General features: G+C 52.6%; 1 protein-coding gene across 4 annotated transcripts; it reads right to left on the bottom strand.

Moving 5' to 3' along the window:
• Positions 1 to 678: 678 nt before the first annotated feature.
• Positions 679 to 11,210, bottom strand: TPM4 (tropomyosin 4). Of its 4 annotated transcripts, none has more exons than XM_064175422.1 (9): positions 10,876 to 11,199; positions 7,480 to 7,605; positions 4,451 to 4,584; positions 4,072 to 4,189; positions 3,680 to 3,750; positions 3,135 to 3,210; positions 2,469 to 2,531; positions 2,230 to 2,299; positions 679 to 1,047 (listed from the first exon to the last, which is right to left on the bottom strand). In XM_064175422.1, exons 1-9 carry the CDS (start codon positions 10,987 to 10,989, stop codon positions 965 to 967), a joined length of 855 nt encoding a protein of 284 aa, XP_064031492.1. In that variant the 5' UTR covers positions 10,990 to 11,199; the 3' UTR covers positions 679 to 964. The 4 variants fall into 4 exon arrangements, with proteins under 4 accessions (XP_064031492.1, XP_064031494.1, XP_064031493.1 ...); XM_064175423.1 differs by lacking the exon at positions 679 to 1,047 and adding an exon at positions 1,500 to 1,706 and having other exon boundaries at positions 10,876 to 11,210; XM_064175424.1 differs by lacking the exons at positions 7,480 to 7,605; positions 10,876 to 11,199 and adding an exon at positions 6,560 to 6,772.
• Between the last annotated feature and the right edge of the window lie 10,638 nt (positions 11,211 to 21,848).

The raw sequence follows: 21,848 nt of genomic DNA, 5'->3' as shown, positions 1-21,848 counted from the left end.
TGATTGGCAGCTCGGCTCCGCGGGGGCCCCGCCCAGCGTCACTTCCCGCGGCGGGCGGAAGGGCAGGGCGGGCGGATGGGTCCCGGAGCCTCACCGCGGGGCGGCTCGGAAGGGACATCTGCAGATCACCCAGTCCAACCCCCCCGCTTCAAGCAGGGCACCCACAGCAGCTTGCCCAGGAGCACAATGCCCAGCGGGGGTTGAAAGAGACCTCTGGAGATCAGCCAGTCCAACCCCCCTGCTCCAGCAGGGCACCCACAGCAGCTTGCCCAGGAGCACAATGGCCAGGTGGGGTTGGAAGAGACCTCTAGAGATCATCCAGTCTAACTGCTCCTGCTCCAGCAGGGCACCCACAGCAGCTTGCCCTGGAGCACAATGGCCAGGTGGGGTTGGAAGCTCTTAAAGAGACTCCACAACCTCTCTGGGCAGCCTCCTGCAGGGCTCCATCATCCTCACGCCAAAGAAGTTTCTCCTCCAGATGGAACCTTCTGGGTTCCAGTTTGTGCCCTTTGCCCCTTGTCCTGTCACTGGACCTTAGTGGAAGTATCTGGCCCCCATTTCCTGCCACTACACCTTTATAAGGCTCAAACGGTGGCATGAGGCCTGCAGGTGCCCGCAGCATGCTGGGCTGTGCCATGGCCTGGCAGAAGCTGCATCAAGTGGAGGTGAGCTCAGCACTGTGTGAAACTGTTTAATATAAAACGTCAGTCAGAGGCTGGCGGCGGCAGGTGACACTACAGCAGGGGTACAGCTGCTACCAGGTACATAAACAGGACTAATGAACCGCCACGACAAGCCACAGCTGTGCTGTCGACCCCTGGAGGGGCTCTGTGGGTGTCTGACTGTTCATAACTTATTGGTTTATCCAGGAGAGACAGGGAGAGACAGAGAGAGAGAGAGGAGAGAAGAGCGATAAGTAAATGCAGAGAGAAGGGTCCCTTGGCCGCTGGAGTTCTCCGCTGTGTCATATACAGTTGAGTTCATTTAGTGTCTGGTCCAGTGTCTGATGCAACCCCAAGTTCTCCTCTTTGGCTTGAGCGAGTTTTTCTAGTGAGAAAAAGAGAAAAAAGCCAAGATTTAAGCCATGTCATTTTCCATCCCTTTCAATTAACACCTCACCACTTACCTTTGCCTTCAAGCCAGCACTACAACTGCAGTCACAAAACGGGGCCAGGTTTTTGGTACCTGCTCTCCCTGAGGGAGGTTCCTGGGCACATCTCAGGTGACAGACCTGTTTCCATCTAACATTTCCTTTCAAGCTGGCATTGTCCTCAGATTTTACCCCTTACATACACACCACACTCAAAGCTGCCACACGTGTCCTGGGGAACACCACAGCCAGGCGTTTGCCACTGCTCCTCGTCTTTGCCACAGCTGCTGGGGCCTCTGTGCTGATGGCATCTGCCTGTCCCCAGTGTGAGGAGCTGAAGGTTTTGTCCTTGTCACTTACAGTGCATCTGGGGTGAATTGGAAGGAAATGAAGCCCCACAGCTGCAAGGTGGAGGTATCTCGCTTTTATTGAGCTCAGTTCTTACAGAGGAGGTGGAAGGATCACTTGTGGAAGGTGCACAGAAGTGACAGGTATGACAGGCAAGAGAAGCTTAGGGGCTGCAGCAGAGCAGCTCACAGGGAGGTCATGTCATTGAGAGCATGGTCAAGCTCCTCACTGATGGCTTTGTACTTCAGCTTCTGAGCATACAGCTCGTCTGCCGGGCACGAGGGTGGCAAGAAATGCAGAGAAACAGTCCAGAGAGGAGGCGCAGAGCAGGAGACAGCAGAAGGCAGCAGCCAAAGCAGGTGGGGAGGAAAAAGAGAAGAAAACAGAAACAGTAAATTGAGTATCCCCTGAGAGCAAGAACTGCACACAGCTGCTGGGTCACAACTTTCATCTACACTTCCTGGAGGCTAATCTCTTGAGATGGTTTTCCGGTACAGATTAGGCAGGGCACTGATCTTGTTATTGTAATAGAAAAGTGCCCTTGTGTGTGTCTCTCTCTGTGCTGGCCCAAACCAGGTTATTGCCCCCAGATTTTGGGAACAGAACCTCTTCCCAGGAAAACATCCTCCTGCCAGGGAGGGCAGACACATCCAGAGGACAGATTGCTCCCATCTGCAGAGAGGCCTGATGGGCACTTCTGCCCTTCCCCAGTAACATCCAACAACCACACCTAGAATTCCGGTTTCTGATTTGAAATTCACCACTGTAAATGAAGCTGAGTCACTTCCTACCTTCCAGGTCGTCAATAGACTTCTCCAGTTTGGCAACTGTTCTCTCTGCAAACTCAGCACGAGTTTCAGCCTGGAAAGATTAAAGAAAGTAACTGGATGCTGTTAAAAAATGCTGCCAAAGACAGCTGGGGCTGGACACAGGGGCTGGGGAAGGACATGGAGGGTGGGGATGGACATAGGGTCTGGGGAAGGACACAGAGGGTGAGGATGGACACAGGGGCTGGGAAAGGACCACCTACTTCTTTAAGCTTGTCAGAGAGAATCTTGATTTCTTCTTCGTATTTATCTTCTTTTTCCGAGTACTGTGAAAACAATAAACACTCTTTAAGGGCAGCTGTGGCAACAATAACAGATGTTTATGAAACCCTGACCTATTTATAGGCACTTTTCCTTCTACAAGGGCTGCATTTCCACTCTCCTCTTCACTAAGACATTTCAGACTCTGGTTCATGAACCATGACTTTCAGGCTGGGGATGTCCAAATTCCTTCATGTGTCATCTTACAGCTCAACAGGCTCAGAGAGTACAAAACCAGCTGCATGAGCACAAGAACTTGAAGCCTTCTCTATCAATTTAGACTAGCCAGGAACTAGCCAGGATTAATGAAATCAAGGGTTTCAACAATTTATTAAGAGGGTAAAACCCACAGAAGAGTGAGGCCAGAGTGCAGAGCAGTCAGCAGCAAAGCAGTGTGGGAAATGGAGATGTGAGGCTTGGCTTGGAGGGCTGCAGCTAACAACCAGAGCATTGCCCTGAGTTTGGGCAGGACTGAGCAAGTGTCATCACCAGGTCCTGTGGAGCAGGAGCCAGCTGAAGCCCTTCTCTGTATTTCTGCAATTATTTGGCTGAGTTTATTTATGGGTCTTGACTTTACTCTTACCCTCAAGTTTACTGCAAGAACCAACCTTTTCAGATTGAGCTTCCAAAGACTTCAGGTTGTTGGTGACGTTCTTTAACTCCTCCTCAAGGTCACTGCATTTACTGTAAGGACAACCAAAAAGTACAAATTATTGCTGTCAGGGTTGCATTTAATTTTCAGGGTGTCTGAAAATACAGAGTCTATAGACTGAGAGGAGAAAATCTTTGAGCCTTCCTCTAAACTAATGGGGAAGTTTAGGTTGGCCTCTAGAAGGAATTTCTTCACTGAAAGAGTTTGCAAAGACTGGAACAAGGACTGGTTGAATCCCCACCCTTGGAGGTGTTTAAAAGCTGCAGAAATGTGGTGCTGAGGGACATGCTTTAGCACCAGACTTGGTGGAGATAGATAATGGTTGGACTTAATGATCTTATAGGTGTTTTCCCACCCAAGGTATGCAGGGGACAGAAAAGCTTTTCTGCATACACTGCCACCAGGGGTGAATTCTTATCTAATGACACACAGCACAGGAAAGTGTTTGCAGTGCAGCCTGGCCGTGTTCTGAACTGATCCCATATGTATGAAGCTACTCACACTTCAGACACCTCTGCACGCTCCTCAGCTCTTTCCAGCTCCCCCTCCAAAATAACCAGTTTGCGAGCAACCTGCAAAGAGACAACAGCTGTGTCAAGCCAGGCTGTGATGCCTTACACACTTCTCTGAGTGCTGTGCTGCAGCTTTCCTTCTGAGGGTCAGAACTGGACTGAACCATGCAGACACGACAGACTCTACCCCGACTGAGCTGGATTTTGCACCGTTTTGGGCATTAAAGGGACTGCAAAGTCACCACTGCAATAGTTCCCTTTTGGGAATCCTGCAAAGTGGGACTATCATGCAGTGAAAGGCGTTCAACAAGTGACTCAGCTGCAGAGCCCCAGTTGTTCAGGCTTCTCCTCTGTGTTTAACCAAGCCCTGACCCCTTTTACCTCCTCGTATTTGCGGTCGGCTTCCTCGGCGATGTGCTTAGCCTCCTTCAGCTGCATCTCCTGAATTTCCATTTTCTCCTCATCTTTCATTGCTCTGTTCTCAATAACCTTCATGCCTCTGTAGAAGCCAAAGCCAGCATGTTTAATGTGGGATTATTTTAGCACTTCTATCTGACAGAGCTTCAAGTGGAATTCAGGGTCTGCAAACAGCAGCGGCCTGTTGTGACCGTACTGTGGTGTTCCTCAAAGCCAACAGAGTGCCACAGTTGAGCTTACAAACAAGTTCTGAGTCTCTGCCCTGCAGTGCAAGTATGAACTACACAGAAATGTTGTTCAGATATATTCATATTAATTAAAAGAAACATTAAAGGCCATGTACCTCTCGCTCTCATCTGCTGCCTTCTCAGCCTCCTCCAGCTTCTGCAAGGCTGTGGCCAGCCGTTCTTGGGCACGATCCAGTTCCTCTTCCACTAGCTGGATCCGTCTGTTGAGAGCTGCCACCTCACCTTCAGCCTGTCAGAAACAACCACCCAAAGTGAGGGTCTAGAGGAGCCAGCTTCTGCCTGACAAATGTTCTCACCTAATCCCCTTCCCTAACACTGCAAAGGCCCTTCCCCGGCAGACAGGGAAGTTGTAGGAACCTTTCTGCCTCTGCTTTTTGTTTGTTTAAACTCTGGCATCTCAGGAATTTCAAGGTATGGGGTATGTGCTGCTTTTCTTTTTTACTGGCACTTAGCATTCCTGCCACACAACAAAGGGTCTGACAGAGATCTATTTTCAGATCACTTCACAGGGGCAGGATCTACCCACAGGATAACACAGTTAAAAACTGAACTGTTCCCATAATGGCTGCTCAAAAAACCTTCACAATTCATCTCTCAGTTCTTGGTTTCATCATAGATTGCAGCAATATCCTGTCACTGCTAAATTAAAGCCATTTCATTACCCACTGCAGGCCCTGCCTGCAAACACTCTATCATCTCTGGACTGTCAGCTGGGCAGATATGGTTGGCCTCAGCTTGAAGAATCAGTCTAGTGTGGAACATCAACAGGACAAAACCTGATGTGTCCTTAAAGTAAGTTCTTTATCACTGCTTCCTGTGGTAGTTAAGGAATTAGGCAGCAAGCATTTCCTGACAATAAAATGTTTAGATCTCACTGAATAAACTGCACAGCAACTGGGAGCACTCAGTGTTTAAAGTTCAGAACTGGAGGGGGGTTGTTGGGAACTACACTCGCACACAGGCAGCGAGAACAAACTGGTGTCCCTCAGTTTCCTGTTTAAGATATGGCTGCTTGAGCTGCTTCTCACTGGAAAGGAAAACAAAGCTCCAGTTTGCTAACTGCCAGGTTTGTGCACTCGGTCCTCCCCAGTCTGAGTGAGTCTAAAGTTTTTCTGTGACTTTTCCAGGCTGGAAGGGCAGTTGGTTTAATGCTTTGTGTTAAAAATACTTGTTTTGCTGCAGCTTCTCAAGTCTGGTTCCTGGCTGCTCTTTTTGAGCTGGAGGAAGTGGTTTCCTCTCGGAGCTGTACCATCTTGGACAGGATTTCAGTGTCTGATCCAAATGGAAGCTGACCCAGGATTGCTCTAGTCAGCAATTATCCCAGCGTTCCATTTGTTTTCTACCCAGTGCTCTGTGTTTAACTTTCTCGTTTTACACACAAAGCATTGATCATGTAGAGAACTGGCAGCTGCTCTGTGGCTCCTTCCACTACACGGGGCACTTTTAACTCGTATTTTAATTAAGCAAGATTCCAGAGCTATGGAGACGGGGCCACTGGGAAGCTGGAGTTAGGCTGACTCCACCTCTCCCAGAAGCAGCCCGCAGTCCTTATACGGTAAAACTAACTCGCTGACATGTGATAAAATAGCAGGAAGATGCCGGGAAGGCTGATCACACACAAATCTAAGTGAAACCAGCTGTCCGGCCCCGGGAGAGCCGCACACTAGTGGAGAATTCTCATTTCTCTGTGGAAAGCAGGAGGGGAAGTTCTTTTCCAGCAGTTCGGACATTTCCCAGCTGTGCTGGAGCCAGCGGTGCGGCGCCCAGGGGCGGGACCTCGCCGCTCCTTGTCATGCAGCGCTTTTTGCTAATTAAACAGCCATTTCCTACTGAACTCCTAACCGCTTCCCGATGCCGATGGGTGCTCGCAAAGCCTTTTCCGAAGGAAACGGCCCCGAAGCGCGATAAGCAGCGAGCGCCGGAGACCAGCCACCGCAGCCGCGCCCGGTGCTCCCGGATGCCGGCGCGGGCGAAGGCGCTGCGGCAGCGCCGGCGGTTCCCGCAGGGTGTGCGGAGCCGGAGCAGCGAAGGGAAGGGACAGCTTGAGGATGAAATGAAGGCGGCAGCAGCCGAGCCATCCTCCCGGAGCAGGAGAGAGCCAGGCACGCCCCAGCGAGAGAGAGCCAGAGACAGGAAGGAAGGAGCAGGGCAGCCCGGGAGAGAGCGACCGAGAGAGGCGAGCAAGGCAGCCCGGGCGGTCTCACTTTCTCCCGTAGGTCCCGTTCCAGGTCCAGCTCCCGCTGGAGGACCTGGGCGCGATCCTCCGCCTCATCCGCCTGTTGCTGCAGGCACTGGATCTTCCTCTTCACCGCTTCCAGGGAGCTCGGCGCGGCCATGGGCGCGGCGCTGGCGGCGGGAAGGGCGCGGAGCTACTGCACGTGGCGGCCCCGCGCCTTTCAATGGCCCGATGACGTCACGCGGCTGGAGGTGGAGGGTGGTGACGTCGCACCGGGGAGTCGGCGCAAGCAGCGCCGGGACGGGCGCGCCCCGGACGTGCCCCGCCCGGTTGCCTCATACCCCGGCGGGTCCCAGCGGCGGCCCCGCGGCAGCCCCCGACCCCTGCTTGGGGCACCGCAGAGCTGCGCGATGCGACAGCCCCTGCATGCCGCGGGGCTCCCCGGGACACCCCCGGGACGCTAAGGGCGGGGTTCGGCGCCCTGCCGCCAACTCCTGCCCGCCGGTTTGTAACGGCCTGGCTTGGAGAGGAGCCAAAAGAGACCGTTTGGTCACCGAAACGAGCGGGGGATGCCAGGGCAGCCGGCTCTGGATTTTCATCCCTTTGTTTAGCTGCGGCCAAACTGCATCCTTAGGCCACAGCAGAGCCCTGCTGCTGGCCCAGCTTCCTTGAACCCTCACCGGTTTGTTCAGTTAATGTCACCTTTCTGAGCAACTCCTGCCCGCAAACACTTCCCCCCCGGTTCCAGAGCCCTGGTGGGTGCAGTGCTCCCCCAGTTTAGGTGTGTGTTGAGCTCGCTGGGGGTTACGGGAGGTAACGCTGCCTTCCTCTGCCCGGGGCAAAGTGCTGCAGCAGGCACTCAGCGGGTCCGATCACCCTGCACTGCGCCCGCACCCGCACCGCAGAACGCGGCACAGCCGCAGGCCAGCGTTAGCCAGGGATACCTACATCAGTGGCCTTCTTCTCAGCCTGCTCTAGCTTCTCCTGGGCATCCTTGAGAGCCTCCGAGTACTTATCCAGCTCATCTTCAGTTCCTTTCAACTTCTTCTGCAGAGCTACCAGCTCATCCTCCACCTTTCAAGAGAGAGAAAAAAACCCCAGACCCCAAGTGAGCATTCTGGTGTACTACTGGTTACAGATTAATGTGGTTAGACCCTCTCTTTACTACTGGTTTCAAACCCGGTGTGAGAGAGTCACAAAAGCCCAGATCAAAGGTCTGCTGGGGCAGCAGTCCAAGAACAAGCAGCAGCTGCTGCCAGGGAAGGATCATTTCAAGCATTTCCCTGTGAGTTTGCAGCTCAGAGCCAGTCGCATCCAGGGCTGCATACCCAGTGGTGTGGGCAGCAGGATGAGGGAGAGGATTCTGACCCTCTGCTCTGCTCCGCTCTGCTGAGACCCCACCTGCAGTGCTGGGACCAGCTCTGGAGTCCTCAGTGCAGCAGAGACCTGGACCTGTTGGAGTGAGGTCACAGAAAGTTGTAGCAATGCTGGCAGGGCTGGAAGCCCTCTGTTGTCAGGCCAGGCTGAGAGAGTTGGGGTTGGAGAAGAGAAGGCTCCAGGGAAAGTTTCTCGTGGCCTTTCAGTACTCAAGGGGGCCAAGAAGAAAGCAGAGGACAGAGTCTTAGCAGGGCCTGTTGTGACAGGACAAGGGGTGATGGTTTGAAACTAAAAGAGATTCAGCCTAGAGAGAAGGAAGAAATGTTTGACACTGAGGGTGGTAAGACCCTGACCCAGGTTGTCCAGAGGTGGGAGCTGCCCCATTCCAGAAAACATTCCAGGTCAGGTTGTTTGGAGTTCTGAGCAACCTGCTCTGGTTGCAGATGTCCCTGATGACCGCAGGAGGGTTGGACTAGATCAGCATTACAGGTCCCTTTGGACCTGGTGTTGCGTGATTCTGTGGTCCCTCTCACTGCAGATACAGGATCTGGTTTGATACAGACTGTGGTATAAGGCCTTTTTTCACCTCATTTCTGCTCTGGGCTCCACAACACCCCATGGCAGGTAACTCTACATAATTCTGGTGGTTTAAAATGATGTCCTTGTGTTCTAACACTACCACCTGAAGATTCCGTACAAACCAATCCAATTCCTGTGTAGCTACACAAAATGAGTGGTTGTTTTCTAATACTTTTTTGTACTTCAAGACACTTAAACCAAACGTCCTCCTCTGGGAGCAGGAGGGAGCAGTCCTGGCCTGTGACAGACCCTGCTGGAAGCAGAGATAGGATCTGATGACCTCTGGAGGTCCCTTCCAACCTAAAATGGGCCAACAAGGTATGCTCCATCCTGCCATGAGGCTCACACCCTCTCCTCCATACCATATAAATCCATATTGTAGGATAGAAGAGGACTATTTATAACCTGCCAGGAGACTGTTTAATGACAAAGTGTCTCATGCTCCCTGAAGAATTCCCATTATCAGGAGACTGGCTGCTGATAAGGGTGCTGCCTGCAAACCCATCTGTTCCACCCTTTCATTTGCAATACAAAACAGTTCAGACTGTGGAGAGGAACTGATTTAACCGTTTAGCTCTGCCTTCACATAAATCTAGGCTGTCAAAATAGTTCACTCGAAATAGTTTGTGTTTTGGTGCACTGACTGTCTTCAGTCTAGCTTTAAAGACAGCTGGAATGACATTTTTGGTAGTGTGCTGTCCCTGAACGTTGCTGGGTTGCTGTACTGTGAGTAAACCAGAAAGTGCTCTCTGGGATGCTGTAACAGAAGGGCAGTGAGCAGCAGGAAGGGGTGGTGCAGCTTTGTGTGTGACATTAAAATCAACTGCTTGAGTACTGCACCCACGTTAAAAAACAGCTGAAAAATCAAAGACAGCTCAAGATAGTAAGAGCAAATATTTCTTCTTCTAGCTTTTTATTGTGAATTACCCTCATGGAGATGCTTGGAAATTCCCATAACTGCATTATTTATCATTCTGTAGGAGATCAGCTTTGAGAGGTAAAAGAAGACCAAGCCTTCCATCACCATTAACCACCGGCAGGAACAATCTGCTGTGGCTGTGACCAAGCACAGAAACATCAGCTGGGGAAACTGTGGCCCAGCAGAACAGCATCTGCCCAGCTCCTCTGCAGCCAGCAAAGAAACAGGGACTGCACACACAGAGTGAGGTGTGCAGCTTGTTGCACGTTGCTGTCATGACACAGAAGGGACAAGGAGTTTTCCTGTTGCAGAGGGGGAGGACAGCAGCACCTGACCCTATTGGAAACTCTTTTCCTGGTGCTTCACTCAAATGGACAAGAAGTTGAAATTGTTATATATCATCCAGGACCTCAAAGTCAACTTGAATGTGAGAAACATTTGGCCAAATGAATGCTGCCAAGGTATCAGAGCAGCCTAGAAGATGCAGTGGAAGCAGTCACATTTAGAGGATGTAGAAGATGATGTGGAGATTTTAAAAGGGATGCTGTAGGAAGCTTAAATGTAGTGAACTTACATTACAAAATCATTCTGAATATACTAAGAATCATAGAACTGGTTCGGCTGGAAAAGACATTTAAGGTCATTGAGTCCAAATATCAACCTAAGACCTCCACAGCTACTAAACCATGTCCCCAGTTACCATGTCCAAACATTTCTTGGGCACATCCAGGGACAGTGACTCCACCACCACCCTGGGCAGTCTGTTCCAGTGCCTGACCACTCTTTCAGTAAAGACATTTTCCCTAGTATCCAACCTGAACCTGCCCTGGCACAATTTCAGGCCATTTCCTGAAAATATAGCTCAAATCTGAGGCAAAGACCAGAATAAAAAACACTGAAAAGCAAAAGAATATGAAAATGTTATCCCTGAAATGCAGTTAAGAGTTTTTTTAAATTAAGACCTTTTGGATTATTCTTAATAAACAAATAACTTATCTACTGTTGACACCTCTGAAGGGCACCCTGGATGCTAAGGACAAGTCAAGTGAACTTTATTAATTCACCTCAAGGAGAAGTGAATGTCTAGAACCACATTTAGACACAGCTACCTCTGCAGGAGCTATGAACAATAGCCCTACAGGTGTTGCAGCTGTACAGCCACGGAATCACAAGCACAAAATTAAGGCAATCATGTAAGATTCAAGAAAACTTAGGCAAAGGGTTCTTGATATATCTGTGGATGGTGCTACTTTTGCAAAGCCTTGGATGGCTGAAAAGAGAAGTCAACACCTAGCCCTGGCTGTATGAGCGTAAAATGACAGGGGAAAGGAAGGAAAAAGACTTCAAAAGATTAACAGCAAACCTGCCTACAAATTATTTTGCTTTCTGAATCAGAAAATTGCAGCAGAGTATTTTGTTACACTGATCTGCACAGTGCATACACAATCAGTGATCTTGTTCCTGCTTACCTGCTTGCATTTGTCCTCTGCTGCCTTCTTATCCGTTTCAGCCTGCTCCGCTCTGTCAATGGCATTCTCCTTGTCTAACTTCAGCATCTGCATCTTTTTCTTGATGGCTTCCATTTTTGCTAAAGGAGAGGTTGTATCTCTGGTGGAATCTCTGAAGGAATTCCCAAGGAGTCAAGTTTTAGATTTCTAAAGAGCTTGGGCAGAGAAACAAGTTGTACCCAGCTCCAGTCGCAGGGAAAATGAGCTCAAGTGGTTGTAGAGAGCTTTAAACCCAGAGACCCCTGGACAAAGCCCAGATCAACTGGCCCTTCTCTGATCTTTCATACACAGCCTTTCTAAGGAATGAGCTGGAACAGACTCGCTAGAAGAATCTTCCCTGCTCCATCATCTCCTTATTTGGGTCCTGTTTTCTTAAAGAGAAAACTGTTTCCATTTTTAAGCTTCTGACAGAAGCAGAAGTGTTGACATATGAACACATGCTTGAAAGAAAGCTTATTAGCACCCCTCTGTGTTTGCAGAGCAATTAAACAGCCCAGTAGATCTATGAGGATGGTCTGGTTTCTTGTAATAATGGTGTAAGACGAATGAAGGAAAGGGAAGGGTATTTTTGGACTACTCCAAATTAAATCCATGCTTAGGGAAAAAAAAAAGCCACTGAAAATTACATTTAAGAGGTAGTTAAATGTAGGATAAGGTAGCTAAGATGTAGGATATGTTGTAAGACAGCTGGGGTTTTATGCTGTGAAAATAGGCACTGGTGTGAAAGAAGTAGCTATGATCTGGCGTGGTGTAATACATAACAGAGGTCAGATTTAGATCTCAAGATCAGGCTCATGGGCATTGAGTGCCCCTGCTTGAAATTTCACTCGTTAAATACCTGGGGAACTGAGCAGTACAGCTGAAGGTGCAGCCTGATGAGCACCACAGATTGTTTCTGCTGCATGAAAGTCACCTTCTGTCAGGCAAGAGCAGGCTCTGGGAGGAACATCAGGAACAGCTCCACTTGAGGACACTCACAAGTGTGCTCAACCGGGTTGGAAGAGAGCTCCATGCTCAGCCAGCCCAAACTATCACTCAGCCCTGTCCAATCACCCAGACCATGGCACTAAGTGCCCCAGCCAGGCTTGGCTTCAACACCTCCAGGGACAGAGACTCCACCACCTCCCTGGGCAGCCCATTCCAATGCCAATCACTCTCTCTGCCAACAACTTCATCCTCACATCCAGCCTGAACCTGCCCTGGCACAGCTTCAGCTTGGGTCCCTTTGTTCTGTCCCTGGCTGCCTGGCAGCAGAGCCCAACCCCACCTGGCTACAGCCTCCCTGCAGGCAGCTGCAGGCAGCAATGATCTCTGCCCTGAGCCTCCTCTGCTGCAGGCTGCACCCCCCCAGCTCCCTCAGCCTCTCCTCACAGGGCTCTGCTCCAGGCCCCTCAGCAGCTTCATCGCCCTTCTCTGGACACCTTCCAGAGCCTCACAAACCATCCCCAAGTCAGCACCAGGCCTGTCAGGGCACCCACCACGCCTCTCAGGCTGCCTTTCGTGAGAGATCGCCTGCTGTTGACAATAAGGACAATGCTCACACGGCTCCCGAACCTCCACACCCCGGGCGGCCGCGGCCGCTGCCTGCCAAAGGGCGCTTGGCCCTCACCACCCCAAGATGGCTGCCACGGCGCGGCCCTGGCCCCGGGACTGTGCTGCGGCGGCGCCCAGATGGCGGCGGGCCCCGAGGACTACACCTCCCAGCGGGCTGTGCGCGGCCGGCGCCACCGCAGCGCCCTCTGCCGGCCGCGCCGGAGCCTCCGCCGCTCGTTGGCTGCCGTTAGGCACCCGCGGCTCTAGACCCCCGGGTGGGACTTCTCCGTCCCCCGTGAGGGTCTTCGCTGGGAGAGCGGCGCTGGCTCCTCCCGGTTTGCCGTGCGCCCGTTCTGCTCGCCCTGCCCTGCGCCGTTAAATGTGCTTTGTCCCCCCGAAACCGCTCATTTGCCTGCCCCGCCGCTGGCACCGGGGGAGCCCTACCGGCGTTCCTTTGGGTTGGGAGTGAGCGGTACAAAGCCGCAGGCGCTGAGCCTGGGAGCAGCTCTGCGGAGCTGGGGCGAGGCATTGCATTGGCGCTGCTGCTGGACGCGCGGAGTGGCGCTGGGAGCGCAGAGGCACAGAGCGAACCAGGCTGGGAGAGACCTCTGAGATCGTCGAGTCCGACCTAGCCCCCAGCCCTGCTGGTTAACTACCCCTGGCACTCAGTGCCTCATGCAGCCTCCTCCTAAACACCTCCAGGGGTGGGCACTGCACCTCCTCCCTGGGCAGCCCCTTCCAGTGCCAATCACTCTCTCGGACAACAACTTCCTAACAACATCCAGCCTCAACCTGCCCTGGCACAGCTTCAGCCTGGGGCCCCTTCTTCTGTCCCTGGCTGCCTGGCAGCAGAGCCCAACCCCACCTGGCTACAGCCTCCCTGCAGGCAGCTGCAGACAGCAATCAGCTCTGCCCTGAGCCTCCTCTGCTGCAGGCTGCACCCCCCCAGCTCCCTCAGCCTTTCCTCACAGGGCTCTGCTCCAGGCCCCTCCCCAGCTTTGTCGCCCTCCTGTGGACACTCTCCAGTACTGCAACATCTCTCTGCAATGGAGGAGCCCACAACTGGACACAGCACTGCAGGGGTGTCCTGAGCAGTGCTGAGCAGAGGGGCACAAGAACCTCCCTTGTCCTGCTGCCCACACTGCTCCTGAGCCAGCCCAGGCTGCCATTGGCTCTGCTGCCCACCTGGGCACACTGCATGGCTCTCAAGCAGGAGAAGAAAGTGAAGCGGGGGAGAAGGCTGCTTTAGCCCCGTTGGACCTGGCACATGTAGGAACTCGTGTGACGGAGGCAGGTACAAGACCATGCACCACTCTTCCTGGGACTCCAGCTGCACACAGCCTTAGGTGTGCATTTTGAGCTGCTTCAATGGCTTCTCTTAACAGCCTCTTCATCATCTCTGGCTATTGAGATGAGCAGAAGAGGCTTTCCAACCAGCTCCCCATCCCCTCTCCCGCGGCAGGCTCGGGCGGGCTGGGAATTGAGGCTGGGGAAATGAACACCCAGCCAGGCTCTCTTCTTTTTGACTTTGTATTTCTACTGCAGGGAGATAATTTCTCTAATCAGCTCTGCCAGCGTCACTCAGAGCCACATTTAGAAAGGAACATCAAGGAACATGTCACCCTGTGTAGCCCTTCAGCCAGGTACATTCCCTTCCTCCCTTCCCCGCCTCGCCACCAGGAGAGATGCTCCTGAAAGCCTCACTCTGCTCTCTCTGTGCTGATAATCCTCTCACTGCCTCTGGCTTTCATTAACTTGGGAGGCAGTCAGCAACCAAGTGAGAAGGAAGAGCCCCTCCAGATGATTTCCCTTCTAATTTGTTGGGGGGGTGTGAGCAGGAGAGTGCTTTGCAGGCTGCACCAAGGAGAAGGGAGCTCCTCTGCACAGCCTGCACAGCTCTTCCTTCTCCAGAGTGATTGTTTGGGCGTAGTGAGGCTTGGCAAGGGTTGGAAAGTCAATGGAAGAGGCTACCAGAAAGCAATGAAGGTGGATTGTTGGGGAGTGTGCTCATTCCCCTGGCACAGCAGGCACCTTGGCAGCCTGGGCAGAGCTGTGGCCTGAGGTTTGGCAGGGCACAGAGTTTTCTGTGTACACCAGAAGGAAGCAAATCTCATCCTCTGTCCGTGTTCACGTTCCTGGCTAAGGCAGAATGGAGGAGGGAGGATGCCAGAAGAGGAGGAATCAGCAGCCCCTGTCCCATGATTGGAATGGAGAGGATGCCAGAAGAGGAGGAATCAGCAGCCCCTGTCCCATGATTGGAGTGGAGATGATGCCAGAAGAGGAGGAATCAGCAGCCCCTGTCCCATGATTGGAATGGAGAGGATGCCAGAAGAGGAGGAATCAGCAGCCCCTGTCCCATGATTGGAGTGGAGATGATGCCAGAAGAGGAGGAATCAGCAGCCCCTGTCCCATGATTGGAGTGGAGATAATGCCAGAAGAGGAAGAATCAGCAGCCCCTGTCCCATGATTGGAGTGGAGATAATGCCAGAAGAGGAAGAATCAGCAGCCCCTGTCCCATGATTGGAGTGGAGAAGATGCAAGAAGAGGAGGAATCAGCAGCCCCTGTCCCATGATTGGAGTGGAGATGATGCCAGAAGAGGAGGAATCAGCAGCCTCTGCCCCAGGACTTTGGCTGCCCTTCCTTTTTCTGGGCTGGCTGTTTTGCCTTCACTGCTGAGGTCCATCCAGTCGCAGGGAAGGATTTGCCTTTAGAGCAAAGGCCAAGCCTCTCTGTGGACCATTCCCTCTTCAGTTGCTTTGCTGTTATAACCCACTTTTGGCCCACGGAGGAAGCTCTCAGCTCTTCCGTGCCATTAGATGGCAATGTAGATCCACAAATCCTCCTCCTCCTTCCTTGAGCCCCGGCAAAACCAGCGCTGTGCTGGTGGAATTCCTGCTAGAGCTTCAGGTCTTCTCTTTCCTTCTACCTCACCTCGAGCATCTTGGATCTGTTTCTCTTGCAAGCACAGGAGCTGGTTCCCTGGCATGCCAGCTCCTCTGGAATCCTCAGTGGCCTCCAAAGTTCTCCAAGCCCTCTCCCTCTCTCTCTCCATCCATCCATCCATCCATCCATCCATCCATCCTAGGATCAGTCAGGGTTGGAAGGGACCACAAGGATCATCTACTTCCAACCCCCCTGCCACGGGCAGGGATACCCTTCCCTAGATCAAGCTCATCCAGCCTGGCCTTAAACACCTCCAGGGATGGGGTCTCAACCACCTCCCTGGGCAACCCATTCCAGGCTCTCCCCACTCTCATGGTGAAGAACTTCCTCCTCACCTCCATCCCATCCATCCATCCATCCCTCCCTCCCTCCATCCATCCATCCATCCATCCATCCATCCACAGCCTTCCTTTGTGCACAGAGCCTTGTTTTTTTCTCAGTCTCTCAGCAATGGCTTCGTTTGTCTCTCGTTTTGCTCTTCCCACAAGCGTTTTGCACTCAGCTTATTTGCCAAACCTGGCAGGAAAGTGAGTCATGAAGTGCCTCAGGCCAAACCCCGGAGGATACAGACTGCTTCCTAGGGTCATGAATCTTCCATCTGGGAAGTTGCTGCAGTGAGGAATCACCAGCACCACAGAAATGCTTTCCTCCAGAGCCATTTTTCAGCTTTTCCATTGTCTGCACTTGACTGGTTCATTTAGCAGCTGCCTCACTGCCTTGCTTTTGGCTTGGGTTTGGGTTGGGTTTTTTTTTTCCATTCCCCTTCACATTTCCTTTTCCACCAGAAAATGTCACCAAGGCACATCCAAGTTTTGCTCAGAAAACTTGCAGGTTCCCTTCCCTTCCCCTCCCTCTCCTTCCCCTCCCTTTCCTTTCCTTTCCTTTCCTTTCCTTTCCTTTCCTTTCCTTTCCTTTCCTTTCCTTTCCTTTCCTTTCCTTTCCTTTCCTTTCCTTTCCTTTCCTTTCCTTTCCTTTCCTTTCCTTTCCTTTCCTTTCCTTTCCTTTCCTTTCCTTTCCTTTCCTTTCCTTTCCTTTCCTTTCCTTTCCTTTCCTTTCCTTTCCTTTCCTTTCCTTTCCTTTCCTTTCCTTTCCTTTCCTTTCCTTCTCCTCATTTTATTTTTTTTTCCTTTCTCTTTTCCTTTCTCTTTCCTTTTATCTCTTTTCTCACTTCTTCCTGGAAGAAGGTAGCTGCAGGCAGCACTGAGCTCTGCCCTGAGCCTCCTCTGCTGCAGGCTGCACCCCCCCAGCTCCCTCAGCCTCTCCTCACAGGGCTCTGCTCCAGGCCCCTCCCCAGCCTTGCTGCCCTTCTCCAAACACCTTCCAGCACCTCAACATCTCTCTGCAATTCAGGAGCCCAGAACTGGACACAGCACTCCAGGGGTGGCCTCAGCAGTGCTGAGCACAGGGGTAGAAGAATCTCCCTTGTCCTGCTGCCTACTACCTGCAGGGAGGCTGTAGCCAGGTGGGGTTGGGCTCTGCTCCCAGGCAAGCAGCAACAGAACAAGGGGACACAGCCTCAAGCTGTGCCAGGGCAGGTTCAGGCTGGATGTGAGGAGGAAGTTGCTGGCAGAGAGAGTGATTGGCACTGGAATGGGCTGCCCAGGGAGGTGGTGGAGTGGCTGTGGCTGGAGGTGTTGAAGCCAAGCCTGGCTGGGGCACTGAGTGCCATGGGCTGGTGGTTGGATAGGTTGGACTGGATGATCTTGGTTGGATAGGTTGGCCTGGATGGATAGGTTGGCCTGGATGATCTTGGAGGTCTCTTCCAACCTGGTTGATTCTATGGTCCTCTGAAAGAATAACTTGGGGGGAAGACCACCCAAAACTTCCTCCTGTGCCTCTCTTTAGCCCACAGACTCTCAGGAGCTGGCGAAATAATTGCTTTGGACAGATAATAAAACATCCTCCAGCAAAACTAAGGTACTTAATATACTGCCCAAGTCAATTTCCCTTATTTCTGCTGTCCTCTTGCTTTTAATAATGGTTTAATGAAAAATTCAAAATTAATTGGAACTGGCATTAGCCACTCACGTGTTCCAGGGAGGATTTCACTGCTTCAATATTTCATAAGCTGCCTTCATTGCTGTGCTTCTCCTGCCTTTCAAAGGCCTGGAATATCATCTTTTTTCCTCCAATCAAGGCCCCCAGGATGGGTGGATGAGGGTACAGGAGGAGAGTTTGCAGCCACCTCGATGGCAAAGGAATCAAAGCCATAGCTGTGTGTTTTCTGTTCTTGCCACCATCCCTCCCCCCCTGCCTCCCCTCTTTCTGTGTGATACACATCTGAGCTTTGACTGTAAAGAGCTGTCCTAAAAATAAACAGGAGCTGTCTGAAAGGTGTCTGAGGGAGGTATTTGGCAGCTGTCAGGGCTGTCACATATGCTGGAAGGATGGAGCTGATGGACCTGCTGACACCAACAGGGCTCTGCTGAAATGAGAGTGCCTTATGCTTCCCTTGGCACTCCCTGGGCAAATTCTGTTGGCCAAAGCCATCAGACCTTGGTGTGTCTGGAGCCTGATCCAGTTCTGGCTGCTGTCAATGAGAGGCTGCCCTTGGGTGGCAGTAGGGATTGGCTCAGACCTTTGCTTTGCCCCTGAAATGCTGCATTGGCATCAGGGATGGTTTTTGGCTCACCCAGGTGGAGAAGGATACAGCAGGCTCTAGGCTTGGATGTTTGAGACCTCTCACTGAGATATGTGGATTAGGGGACCAGAGCCTGACTTGTTCTAGTGGGAAGAAGAAGTAGTTCTTGAGAGTGAGGGTGGGGAGACACTGGCACAGGTTGCCCAGGGAGGTTGTGGAGCACAGAAGCACCCAATGTGATCAAAGATCAAAGATCCCATTCTGTGCTTCTGTGCTCCACAACCTCCCTGGAGGTGCTCAGGATCAGGTTGGATGAGACCTTGAGCAACCTGTTCCAGTGGGAGGTGTCCCTGCCTATGGCAGAGGAGGTTGGAACTGGCTGAGCTTTGAGCTCCCTTCCAACCTAAACCATTCTCTGATTCTATCACCTTGGACATCTTTTGTTCCAACAGCTTTGCTCCAGTGTTGTGCCTCAGTTTCTCCCTCTCTAATAAGGCTGCTGGTGTCCTGCCATCCATATTCATGACCTGTCTTTAGATCCAAGCATTTTTTAGATGCTTCTAGACCGTGACTGTGCTACAAACTGCTCCTGTCTCCCACAAAGCACTTAATGGCCACTTGTTACCCCATGCAGCAGCCAGGACAGGAGCAAAGAGAAGCACAAAGGCAGGACATGACTCACTTCAAGCCTTTGCAGCGACTCAGTGGCAGAGTGAGGAGCCAAAAATCTCAGTCCCCACCAGAACAATCAGAACCTGCACCAGATCTGCCAGGATCTTGCTGGCAGAAGCTTCTGCTCTCAAGTGCACAGTGGTTGCAGCTGAAGATCAGAGAATCAGTCAGGATTGGAAGGGATCACAAGGAGCAGGCAGTGCCAACCCCCCTGCCATGCCCAGGGACACCCTACCCTAGAGCAGGCTGCACACAGCCTCAGCCAGCCTGGCCTCAAACACCTCCAGCCATGGGGCCTCAACCACCTCCCTGGGCAACCCCTGCCAGGCTCTCACCACTCTCCTGCTCAACAACTTCCTCCTCACCTCCAGCCTCACTCTCCCCACCTCCAGCTTTGCTCCATCCTCCCCACTCCTGCCACTCCCTCACAGCCTCAAAAGTCCCTCCCCAGCTTTTTTGGAGCCCCCTTCAGATGCTGGCAGGCCACAAGAAGGTCACCTGGGAGCCTCCTCTGCTCCAGCCTGCACAGCCCCAACTCTTTCAGGCTGTGCTCACAGCAGAGCTGCTGCAGCCTCTGAGCATCCTCCTGGCCCTGCTCTGGACACTCTCCAGCATCTCCACAGCCCTCTTGTCCCAGGGGCTCCAGAGCTGGATGCAGGACTCCAGGTGGGGTCTCAGCAGAGCAGAGCAGAGGGGCAGAATCCCCTCCCTGGCCCTGCTGGCCACACTGCTGCTGCTGCAGCCCAGGCTCTGCTTGGCTCTCTGGGCTGCAAGTGCACACTGCTGGCTCCTGCTGAGCTTCTCCTCCAGCAGCACCCCCAAGTGCCTCTCCTCAGTGCTGCTCTCCAGCCTGGCACTGCCCAGCCTGGATTGGTGCTTGGCATTGCCTCGACCCAGCTGCATGACCTTGCCCTTGGTCTTGCTGAACCTCCTGAGCTTGGCTTGTACCCACCTGTGCAGCCTGTCCAGGTCCCTCTGGATGCTGCCCAGCTTGGTGTGGGCAGCAAACCTGCTGAGGCTGCACTCAATGCTTCTGTCCATGGCACCCACAAAGATGTTGACCAAGACTGGTGCCAGGACTGATCCCTGAGGGGCTCCACTTGTCACTGCCTGCACTTGGCCATGGAGCCACTGGCAGCCACTCTTTGGGTGCAGCCATCAAGCCACTTCTTTACCCATCCAGTGCTGCACCCCTCAAACCCATGTGCTTGGAGTCCAGGCTGTGGTGCAGGGCAGATACTCTGCTGCTGGTTTTGCCAGACCCAGAATGTGCTGGGGAGGGGAAAAAAGGTTTGGAGCTGTGAAAACAGGGTGGAAATCTCCTTGTGTTTCAGTGGGAGAGTGGACACCTCTCTTGCTCTCAGTGGGAGCTGACTGCTGCCCTATCTGGAGAGATGACAGCTTGTTTTGTAATCTGAGGGGCAAGAGCAGCCCCTTCTTGCTGAAGAGCAGGCTCTGGAGTTGACTCTCTCACAGTGCTTTGGCCTGCAAATGCTGGCCTGGGTTGAGAAGAATGAATTCCTGTAACATGGGCTGCAGGAAATTACCTACAAGATAAGAAGGTGACTTGATCTGTGGGAGAAAAAGAAGGAGGGGGAAGAAAAGAAAGAGGGAAAAAAGAAGACTTCCTTATCTTGATGCTGTTTGCTCTGAAGTATCATTCTGTGACTGCCAGAGTCTGCCTTGCAGGATCATTCAATTACAGCCAGCTCCTGTGGCTGGCTTCAGATCCTTGCCTTTGGAGGGATCCTTGTGTTTACCAAAGCATTGCTTGCTCCTCTTGGCGTTCCGAGGGCTCTGCTGTCACCTGCCTGTGTGCTCACAGCAGCTCTGTCATGCTCTTCCTGCTCAGGTGTAGGAGCAGGATAGGACCAATTAGGCAGGGATCTGGAAGGCAGAGGAAATCAAGATGCTGAAGCAGTGAGCAGCTGCTGTGAGTCAGTGATGGGTAGCTGGGGACATGCTGAGCAATGAATGAGTCCTGTCCCTCTTGCAGGGTCCCAGCCTGTTTGCCTACAGGAACTCCCCCTCATCTCCTGCCCTGGTGAGGGAAGTTCACAGCAGCCAGGCCCTGTGTCTCCTCCAGGGTGCTTTGTCTGTCCTCCAAGAGGAATTTGTCACTCCAAGAGGGATTTGAACTGCAGAGTACAGATCTTCCTTAAAGGACCAGGTTAAAGAGCTGTGAGCTTCCTCAGTGCCTGCTTTGCTGGGCTGAGCTGCTCCACAGCTGGCAGCCTTTTAGAGCAGGAGGTGTGAGGTTGCTAACCCATTGATTTCTCCCAGGCACCCATGTTTGGAAGACTGAGAGGGGACCTAATAAAGGTTTATCAGTAGCTGAGGGCTGGGGGTCAGGAGGGGGGGACAGGCTCTGCTCACTGCTCCCTGGCACAGGACAAGGAGCAGTGGATGGAAGCTGCAGCACAGGAGGTTCCAGCTCAGCACCAGGACAACTTCTTGCCTGGAAGGGTCCCAGAGCCCTGGCACAGGCTGCCCAGAGAGGTTGTGGAGTCTCCTTGTGTGGAGCCTTTGCAGGCCTGTCTGGATGTGTTCCTGTGTGATCTGCTCTGGGTGATGCTGCTCTGGCAGGGGCCTGGACCAGATGAGCTTTTGAGGTCCCTTCCAGCCCCTGACATTCTGTGATTCTAGGATTCCATGAAGCTGCAGCACAGGAGGTTCCAGCTTAACACAAGGGCAACTTCTTGCCTAGAAGGGTCCCAGAGCCCTGGCACAGGCTGCCCAGAGAGGCTGTGGAGTCTCCTTGTGTGGAGCCTTTCCAGCCCTGTCTGCATGTGTGACCTGAACTAGCTTGGATGGTCCTGCTCTGGCAGGGGGGGTTGGGCTGGATGATCTCTTTGGGTTCCTTCCAACTCCTGACATCCTCTGATCCTGTGATCCTGTGAATGGCTATGGGAATGCAGCTCTCAAGTCCTCTGAGAGCCATTGGCATGAAGAGCACTCTGTGAAGACGCTGTAATTATTATGGGATTTAGGGGTGTGTGGAAGTGATTCATCAGGACGTTTGCCAGCCAGCAGGCTCTGGGAGCCAGGTGAGCTCTTCCTCGGAATGTGAAGCATGCAGCCCAGCAACTGGGAGGAACAGGTTTGGCAGGACATTTGAAGCTGTTCTCTGCAGACAGCCAACTTCAGAGCCACATCCCTGCCTTCCCAACCTCCCAGCTGGATGCTGCTCTCTGCCAGGCTGGG

Source organism: Pogoniulus pusillus, chromosome 41 (assembly GCF_015220805.1).
Source record: "Pogoniulus pusillus isolate bPogPus1 chromosome 41, bPogPus1.pri, whole genome shotgun sequence".
Classification (NCBI taxonomy): domain Eukaryota; kingdom Metazoa; phylum Chordata; class Aves; order Piciformes; family Lybiidae; genus Pogoniulus; species Pogoniulus pusillus.
The sequence above is the reverse complement of the archived record's forward strand: the minus strand, read 5'-3'. Positions and strand labels throughout refer to the sequence as shown.